Below are 10446 nucleotides of genomic sequence, written 5' to 3' on the forward strand. Positions count from 1 at the left end.
AAGTTTATCAGGGGTGACCACCAGTATCTGGGGGAACATTTGTGCACCAGAGTGCCCCAAGGGATGACGACTAGGTCGAATGGTCATAAACTACTACAAGACCATTTCAGGCTGGACATAAGGAAGAATTTCTTTACTGTCCGAGCCCCCAAGGTCTGGAACAGCCTGCCACCGGAGGTGGTTCAAGCGCCTACATTGAACACCTTCAAGAGCAAACTGGATGCTTATTTTGCTGGGATCCTATGACCCCAGCTGACTTCCTGCCCTTTGGGCAGGGGGCTGGACTTGATGATCTTCTGAGGTCCCTTCCAGCCCTAATGTCTATGAAATCTATGAAATAAAGGCAAGATGATATTTTCTATTTGCCTATAGCTAAACACACCACATACAATCACCCTTCTCTTTCAGTGCTTGTGCTGCTGCTTTTTGCGTGGACAGTCCCATGAACTGGAATCTCCAACTGCTTCCTTTCTGCAGGTTCCTTCTCCCTTGGCCCTCGGCTTCCTCTCCTGCAAACAGCCCCAGCTTTGGATCTTTTTGCCCTTTCTCGTGTCCGACTGGTGTCTGAGAGCTTTACCATCTGGAATTTCCCGCATGGTAGTAAGAATCCCATCCTCTTCAGGAGCTTCTGCATGGCTTAACAATGTAACTTTTGGGAGATCTATAGCATTTGTGGAGGGGTTTGGGAGTAAAGACGCACTTCGTGAGTTGAAGGAGGGCTGGAGACAAGCCTGGATAATGCCTAATCAATCATCAGTGGCTTGCTGAGAAACAGTAGCTGCAGATTCCAACACTCGCTTGGTTGGCGGGAGCTAAATCTGGGTCTTTGGTTCCCTGGGCTAGTGCTCAAATCACAAGGCTTTTGAACTGAAACATGGAAGGGTCCTTCTCCATTTTACTTCCCTAAAGTATGGGCAACATGGAATCCATTTTACTTCCCACATCAGGTCAACATGGAATCCCAAACTCTGTGTAAGTGCCCCAAACTGAAAAGTTATGTGGCCGCGCATGGACCAATTAAGCATGCATAGTGAAATAGGATTCTGCCCTTAGGTTCAGTATTCAGCAGATGCGAGCCCTGGAACCAACCTAGCTCTGGGGGAAAACAAAAACACACTTCTACTGCCAGCCTAGATGAAGGGTAAAGTGTAAAGAGTAATAAATTGGGAGGACAGTGACTTTTCTCCCAGTTCAGGTGGGTGCCTGTCCTTGATGTGAGGCCCTTAAAATCTTATTGGCTTTTTAAAATCTTATGGGATGTTATGGAAAACTTTAGCAATCTTCAGCTTCTAAAGTGCTGGCCTTTACTTTTGCTTTTAGCATAGAGGGGTAGATAGTCAATTTTAAAACAGGAGGAAACAGAGATAATTTGAGGAGGCTCCATACAGCCTTTTACTTCTGTTATTTAACGTAGGAGAACACTGCATTGTTATCGATATGTTAAATTAATTTTTCTGCCCCACTCCCCCATGAGAAAAGACACCCAGGAGAACAAAGGCTGCTGCTGAAAAGCTGCTTTATTATAAAGGCAAGATGATATTTTCTATCTGCCCTTGGATAAAACACACCACATGCAATGTTCTCATTTCTGGCAAAAACAAATCTTTGCATCTAGTCGCTGTTCTCTCTCTCTGGGCTGCAGACAGCATGCTGGTTTTGTGTTTGCAGCAGCAGGAAGTGTTGCTCAGAGCTAAAAGTCTCTCCTACAGCTCAGTCACTTGCACGAGGAATTGTGTGTGAGGTTAGCAGCTCAGGAAACACAACTCTTTATCCTTCAGGCAACATCTTAATCTGGCAGGTGCTGGGATCTCTCTTTGGCTGGTGCTTGTGTGTCTCCCTCCTCTCTTCCAGCCCGGCACCCAGGAGAGAGGGAGGGGTGCTCTTCTATGTAGACTTGGGCTTGGTGGGGGTGGTGGAGTGTTTGGCCACCTCCCTCGGCATCACCTGCACCAGGGCAGCATGCACCTCCGAGGAGCGGATGCCGGGGAGCTGTTTCTTCTTCCTCAGGTCTTCAGCTGTGATGGAGACCTGGCTGTAGAGACTAGCCATGGAAGGCTCAACAGCTTCACCACGGGCTTGTGCTTCGCTGGGTGGCCCGGCTGGGGCAGGAGTCTCTTCTTGGGAGCAGCCTGTGGCTTATTCTTCTGGGGCTTCAGTCTCCTCAGTAGCTGGACCATCTTTTGTGCCTGGGCGGAAACCATGGCTGCACTCAGCTTAGCTCCCTGCCAGTAAGTGCCAGCTGCCTGTCCCTTGTCCTGGCCAGATAAAGGAGCTGGCATGCAAATGAGGAGCTTGCTATGTGCCTGCTGATTGGGCAGCTGGGCTGTCACTCCAGGCAACTGCATTTTGACCCGGGTCCCCATTGTGACACCATATGTGACTATGGCCAGTTCCTTGCAAATGAGGGGGATAGTGAAATGGGCAGATCAGTGGTTGCAATGGTGGCCAAATCATATTGCTGCATGAATGCAGAAATTATATTATGTTTATTTTATTACTCTATCCACTTTATTATTTTTATTCTGAAAGCCAAGCTGTCACTGACCTGCCCATTTATTTTGCCCGACACTTTCCATGGCACACAGTGGGGAGTGCATTTCCTCAGTCACAGGAATCTCTGTCATGGGTTTGCAAAGCATCATTTCTCACGTTGCTTTCCTCCCTTAGGAATAATTTGGCAGCCAGCTGAAACAATCACTGAACATGTTATGGTTGTATTACGGCTGGATTGCTATCTCCAGCAAGGCCAAGGGTTCTTTTTCCTCTGCTGTTGCTCCCAGAGGGGCCGCTTGGAGCAGAAGTTCTTCAGCTTCCTATGGAGGAAGGAGAAAGGGAGCCTAGCTGGGTTGGGTTGGGCTGGGTGGAGGTCTTCTGCCCCACATGATTATGACCTGGAATTCAGGAACTGGACTCTACTGGTATCCCTCTCCGGGATACCAACCTCTGAATCCTGCCACTTTATAGAGATGGTGCAGTAACTTGAATGATACCAGAGTATACTGCAAGATTAAGAATTCAACCTGCTATGGATGCACACTAAGGAGTTTGTGACAGTTGTGTATAATAGGTTTTATTATTATCCTTTCCATTAAAATGAACACCATAGAAATTACAATTAAATTACCCCCCAGTCAGCACCCCACAATACATCGGCAATGTGTAGGGGGTGCATGTGGGTGCATGCACACCCCCTGGAAGTGCCAGCCATGAAACCAGAAGTGCTGGCAGAAGTACACTTCCGGTTTTGCCAGTTTTGCCCCTGACTCAGTGATCCTGCTGGGATGACCTTCTCTCCCACCCCCGTGCCAGCGATTGGCCGCTGGGGGACCCCCCCCCACCTCAGTCAGCAATCTGGTGCCTCCCCAGATTCAGGAGGCACCAGATTCAGGAGGCATATTGATTAAGTTGCAGAACCAAGCCCTTGGAAATTGAGAGATGCCTGAATTACACATTGTCTGTGCTACCATAACTTGACCCCTTGTGTCCTCTCTTTAATTACAGAGTCATATCAGGCTAAGTCCTATTTCACTTTATGTGCTTAAATGGCACCCATACATAGCTGCGTAACTGCAATTTTTGGCATTATGCTGAGCTGGGGGGGCAAGGTGGGGGAGGAGGGAGGGCACAGGGAGGAGGCAGTGTATAGCTAGGTTTTCTTAGTTAATCCCAAATGCTGGCAGCTGCCTCTGGCTTCAACTTGGTGTCTAAAGTTAGTCCCAAGTGCTGGCAGCTGGGTCTGGCTTCAATTTAGGACTAAAGTTAGTCCCAAGGGCTGACAGCCATGTGGTCGGATCTTCCCTGGTGGCTACAAGGGCACATGGCAAGCTGCTCTGATTTGGGATTACACATGGTCCCTGTTCACCTCCACATGTAAGATGCCAGCCTATTCCTGCTTACTGTGTAGTAAATTTAAGCTGGCATAAATGCATGCGTAGACATGCCCACTGAAGGGTAAATATTTACGCTAAAATGCAAATGAAAATAAAACCAGATAAATAAAATAATTAAAATAATAAAGACAAATGTAATAAAATGAGGACAGAAAAATAAGAATTAAACAGTGGTTCTAGTCATCTAAGGTGCTAGTGGAGTATATTAAAATCCAGTTTACCATTCTAATTGCCAATTATCCCTTTAATTTCCAGGTTCATGTTTAGCTATTATGAAGCACATGCACCTGTACAGTCATCATCACAGTGGGCTTCTCTGGAGCATTGTTCCAGCCAGCCAATCATGGGGGTCTCAGATGTTGCTTACCTCATTTAAATGCCTGCCTCTATATATAAGTAGAGCAGGGGACGTTCAGTGGTATTTGTAGGCAAGGGGGTGTGGTTGAGCTGAGCTCAACAGAGCAGAGCAAAGCGGAGCAGAACCAAACGGAGCAATGGCTGCTGCCCAAAGAAGAAGGAAGAAGACCCAGCATCAGCAGAAAACGAGTCCCCGTGGGAGATCTCCTGCCAAGCAGAGGCCCCAACGTAAGCAGAACAGACACACAAGGAGGAAGCCAGCATTAAAGAGAAGCAGCCATGGGAAGAAAAGCTCCTTCAATTCATGTTCCTCTAAGATGCTGAAACAGCTGAGGTGGGGCAACCGGAGCTTGTCATCCAGAGCCAAAGGGCTGATGATCAACTTTATGAATGACATCTACAAAAGAGTGTCCATGGAAGCTGAACGCCTGAGGAAGCAGAGCCATCGCTCCACCATCGGCCCCACACAGATGCAAGCTGCTCTGCGGGAAGTAATGCTCTCTAGGATGTCTAATTAAAGAACCATCACTCCCTCCCTCTTCCCCCAGAGCCCATCCTGGCTGGAATGAGAGCAAGAACAAGTGAGAGGAGCACAAGCCAGCCAAAGAGACCTCTTCATTCACCTGATTCAAGATCTAACATTGCCTTAAAAATGCCAGTTACAAAACCTGCCCGCTGCCTCTTGGTTGAGGGACCCGCTTCACAAACAGCCATCCTTCATGAGAGATACCACGTGGAGGACTGAATCAGTCTCTCTGACTGTAAAAGAGAAGCTCCCAAGGCTGATTAATGATTTGATGGATTAAAAATGTTGTATGCGAGGCACTTTCCTGAGAGACATGAAACTGTTGTCTTGGCATTCTAATAAAATACAATTTAGCAACATTTTTCAGTCTTACATATTTCATTTAACTTAGGGAATATACGTGTTAAAAATGCTAATATGTCATACACATTAAACAAGAAGATTGAGATGATGAATTTGTGTGGGAGCCCAGACAGGTTCATTACAATCCTTTGGGACTTCCCAGAGCATGAAGAGGAGAAACATTCTCAGTCACTTTCCTTTGGCTCATGTTGGGTACCGTAGAGCCAACCTAGTCATTCCTGACCAAGAGACAGAATCGCTTGTGCGTGGTCCCTTGACTTTTGTGTGTTAAATCAAAATATTTATGCAGAGATATCAATTCCATTCCTAGGCTATGCCTAGCTTTTAAGTCAGACTAAAGATTTACAGCAGCATTTAGTTACTTAAAGATGTATATGGGCTTAACTTCCATTGACTTTTGGTGGGGGTTCAGTGCCAAAACTATACAGTCACTTTTAAACCTCCCTCAGGCATCTATCTGTGTATTTAGAGACCTAAATATCATTGTGAATCTAGCTTCAAATCCTGGTACTAGGAATATTTTAGATATAACTGAAAAGAGCTAACTGCACCCTTCTCAGAATCCTTTTCCAGAAAGGGACGGTTTGAGTTCGGGCAAAAACAGACAAATTTTGATGAAAAGAGCTGGTTCCTGGGCCAAGAGCCTTTAGGTACCCTGCCCTTACCAAGGGATGTAGGAAAAGGTTGGGCAAGGAATTCATTTTTCCAGGTGCTTGCATAAGGTTGCTCTGAGCATTGCTTTATTACCAAGTTTGGTAGAAACTGGGTTCATCTACGGCGATGTAGCTCGTCGCTACAGTGACATGGCATTGGCAGGCACTAACTGTGACACTGCCACTACTGTGCGGCGGCGGTGAGCTGCAGCGTAGTAGCTCCATTGCTACTGCGCAGTAGTGTAAAAAATGACCCATGTGTCGCTGGGACTGTGCAGGACCAGCGGGTACTGCTCAGTCATTTAGTACTTACTAAAGCAAGTACTAAATGACTGCTGAGTACCAACTGTGCAGTCAGGGACATGTATAGAAGTGCCCACTCAGCCAAAATGTTTTGGTTCTGACAATCCTGCTCAAGATCACTGCTCCTTGGCCTCTAGTGTTAGGCAGAATGTCAGGTTGGATGATCGGGTTGTTCCATTATGGCCTGAATGCCTGTGCCTGGGGCTGAATCATCCATGATTGCTCAAGTCCGTCAAAAAATCTCAGACTGGTCCAGTGCCAAGGCTGCACGGTTTCACAATGCAGCAAAACACTTTGGCACTTGCTTTAATTCAGATTAGGAAGCAGTAACTTTAGCATACGAGTGAGAGTCCTGCTACAATGAGCACTAAGTACCTTAAACACTAAGTACCTTAAATAACTAGACTCAATTTCATTAGAAGGGACTTTGGAAGCAAGTCCAAATTATTCCTTGGGTGTGATATTAATCCGACTGGTAAGAATGTAAGTTTTGTACATCACTTAAACTCCTTACAGGCCACAAATAAGCATTTTAAACAACCAGTTAATTATATAGGACTCCCCAGAGAGGTGAATCAGCTATAATCCTGTTATATTTTCAAAAAGCAATGCATGGGGCTACTTGTTTAAAAGTGATTATATTGAAATAAGGCTGAGAAGTAGCTGCAGTTTAAAAAGGTACTATGGAGCTTCCTTAGAGCAACTCCAATGGGAACACGAAGATGAGGGGAAAATATGAAAAAATGTTTTGCCTACTTAAAAAATATCAATTTAATTTAAACTAGACTATCCAGGGGTCAAAAACACCCATGGAAAAAAAGGGAGCAATGCACACCTGGGCAGCATGCCTTTGCAGTGTGGAGAACACCTGACTGCATGGTATGTGGCGCTGCAGACATGCTTGCAATGCCACATGCCATGTGGCTGTACTTGTCTGGATGAACCCACTGATTTCAAACAGGAATCCATAGTGTTAAAAACAGTTTGAACTATTGTGATCCTTCTGAGTTCTCTGCGACAGAAAAAATGCTCTATTATTTTTCTGCAGTCAACAAATCAGTAAAAACTGAGAGTTGGGACTGTCCAAGGGGTGCCTTCTGTCTAAAAAGGTTGAGAACCATTAGTCTATACATATGGAGCTCCATGCAGAATTAGGACTGCATTAGGTCTACTCTTAAGAGGTTTTACTGGGACAACAATCCCAGTACACCTTAGTGTGGATACTGCTTGTAACAGCAAAGGAATTATTTTGTCATATACTTTAAACCAGTTCCCTGAAAGAACTATGGCAAAACAACGGGATTCTATTTAACCCACTACAGGACCTCAAGGTGACCTGTTTTTACCTATCATGTGTACAGTGCACATGAAGATGCTAGATATAAGAGACAGCAAGTTGTTTAGGGCTGCAAAAACTGTCCAGGAGTTTGATGATCACCCAGTGTTTGCTAATGCTAACATGTCTTTACTCCTTCGATTCAGACCCAGGTTCTCCAGTCTCATTCTCTTTGTAGTTCGCTGAAACTGTCTGTCTTTGTTCTTAATTCAGACAAAACCAAAGTAGGGTGGTAGGAAGGTGAATTGGGGATGATCATTACTGTCCTCTGTGATGAAGGCTACTTCATCCTTTCTCTTTATATATAATACTATTCCCAAATGACAGTGGTTAACTAACACACCTCTACCGTCTCTGACTGGATTTTTATTTTAAAACAAAGAAAGAAAAGTGTACAGAAAGCTCTTAATCATTGAAGATGCTGATAAAATCCTGTTTATTATAATGCCAAGATGACCTCAATGTGTCCCTTTTCACTAACACCTCACAGACAATCCTTTTGTTTTGAATGATGGCAGCTCTCTTGGCCTAGTTCCAAACTGTCCCTGATTTCCAAGGCTGTGAAAACACTGGCTGAGCTTGTGGCCATGAAGGACGTCCCAGTGAGCAGAAGACATCCCAGTGAGCAGAGGGTCCAGACTCTTATGTTCATCCAGGGGAAGTGTCTCACATTGATTCAGGGATCGTGACTTACGACTTTTTTGTAGATCATCTTTCAGGGAATTATAGATCTTTAATCAGGCAAGCGTTAGAGACTCTGAGGCTGGTGTTGGATCCTCTCCTATGTCCCCTGTTGTTTTTCTTTTCAGCCCAGCCATGGTACATCTAAGGGGAATGGGAGGGATTTTTTTTTCTAATTAGACCTGCTATGGATGGAGGTTGTGGTGCAGTTGGCAACATTAATGTTCCCCTTCATCACTTTCTCCAGGGCGGCTTGCACTTCTAAGGTGCCTATGAAAGAGCCACGTCTCTTCATTCTCCGGCGGTTGGCCTCTGTAAATACTCCACTATAGAGGTTGCACATGGAGGACTTCATCAACCCTCTGGCTTTGGCTGACATGCGCCTGTTCCCTTGCTGTAGCTGGCCCATGATTGTGGTAATGTACTTGGTGAGAGAAAGTTTCTTCCCATGGCTTCTTACTAGCTTCAGTGCTGACTTCCACCTCCTTTGCTGCAGCTGGGATGTTTTCCTCTTGGGCAGACACTTCAGCTGCTGGGCTTTCTGCTTCCTTTGAATCGGGGACTTCTTCCTTCTTCTGTGGGTGGCTGTCATTGTTCTACCCTGGTCTCTGCCCTCAATTCTCAGCCTTCAATACAAGGTGTAGTCACATAAAGTGGCAAATATTCAAATGAGATACTGACTTGGTGCCTAGCGATTGGCTGGCTAGAACAATGCCCTTTCAGTCATGTTGAAATGGCGCTCCTCAGACTGGATCACCATAACCCGTTCTCTCCCCTGTGGGCGTAAAGGAAGTTGTACTAAACAAGAAAGAAAAAATTCAACACCTCCCTGCCTTTCTGCCATCTGACACCGCCAGGGAAGAAAAACTGCCTTCCCTGCACATCAAAGGGCAGCTCACAAAAAGGAACTCTCCTGGACCCAGAGGAACACACATCCACCTTCAGCTTCCTCTGTGCAAAACGAAATAGGGTGCATGTACCCAAAAGCTTGCAAAGAAAGATAATTTTTGTTGCAATTTCTTAGTTGGTCTAATCAAAAGTATCATTTCTGAACCTAGCGTTTTAGAGTTTTGTATGTCTTTTTTGTCTCAGACCAACATGGCTACCCAATACATCCCTGTAACATTCCTCAGGTCTTTTGGCTCTCGGCAGGATAAGTTGGACAGGAAGGCCCAAGTAATCCATCAACTTTTGTAACATGTCTTAACATGTGTTAATCTTAAAACTAAGCAATATAAAACAGTGAAGAAAAGGAGGACCCAGGCACTTTTTGTATTAACAGCTTTTCAAGAACTCAAAGAGGGTGGCATAGGATTGCACTTAGGTGCCTAAGTACCACTCAGGTGCCGACTGTTTATCATCATTATTACACTTTCTGCTCTAGGCCTTTGTCAGTTTGAGGCAGATGACTGCATGTAATAAAGGCAGCTTTCTAAGCGAAAGTCCTTACTGAGTTAGTAAGCAGTTCACTTAGTGCTACTTTGAATTGTTGGGCACTGAAAACCTGAGGTGGGTACAGTAGACACAAGCATCTCAGTGTCCTGCAACAGAAACTTCATTTAATCTCTAGCTATCTCCTATTTAGACTGGACATTAGGAAGAACTTCTTCACAGTTCGAGTGGCCAAGGTCTGGAACGGGCTCCCAAGGGAGGTGGTGCTCTCCCCTACCCTGGGGGTCTTCAAGAGGAGGTTAGATAACCATCTAGCTGGGGTCATCTAGACCCAGCACTCTTTCCTGCCATGGACAGGGGGTCGGACTTGATGATCTATTGAGGGCCCTTCCAACCCTAACATCTATGAATCTATGAATCTATCTCCTTGTGGATAAATATTGGAAAGTAACTTGGCGTCAATCCTGAAAGGATCACTTTGCGGATTCGCACTTCCTCTGCTTGGTACATACACCAGAGGAAGGTCCAGCTGGGCCTAGTGTGGTTAAGATACACCATTGTCTTAGCTAAAAACACACCAGGTAGTAGTGGTACCAGCCTCCCATCCAGACTGCTTTGACTTCCCAATGAATGACCAGGTACACATCTACAGCTGGGTCTACTGGGGACAGTTGTTGAAATCAGTTCAAAGGAGAGCATGCATGGTGTTACAGGCCTGATTTTTTTTTAAAGGAAAATTTTTCATGTCCCAAGCCAAATCAGCCAGTTCAATAGGCCTCACTGAATGAAGCAGCCCGAGCTCAGGGCTTCGAGGCCACAGGCTGCTTTGGCAGATTGGCGGTGCCCCTGGGGCTGGCTTCTGGCTGGTGAGGAGCAGAGAGAGGCGGGGAGGCAGGAGACCTCGCCTTGTGAGGGAAGCCAGGTGTGCAGCTGGGGGAGCCGGGG

At 45.7% G+C, this 10446-nt stretch overlaps 1 protein-coding gene across 1 annotated transcript in view; it reads right to left on the reverse strand.

Annotated features, from left to right (window-relative positions):
• Window positions 1-1884: 1884 nt before the first annotated feature.
• LOC102383903 (histone H2B-like) overlaps window positions 1885-10446 on the reverse strand; it is a 13540-nt gene continuing 4978 nt past the window's right edge. The window contains exon 2 of the mRNA XM_006037000.2: window positions 1885-2041. Within this exon, the coding sequence (XP_006037062.2) occupies window positions 1885-2041 (157 nt within the window). The remainder of the gene's footprint in view (window positions 2042-10446) is intronic.

This window comes from Alligator sinensis, unplaced genomic scaffold, assembly GCF_000455745.1.
Source record: "Alligator sinensis unplaced genomic scaffold, ASM45574v1 scaffold1307_1, whole genome shotgun sequence".
NCBI lineage: Eukaryota > Metazoa > Chordata > Crocodylia > Alligatoridae > Alligator > Alligator sinensis.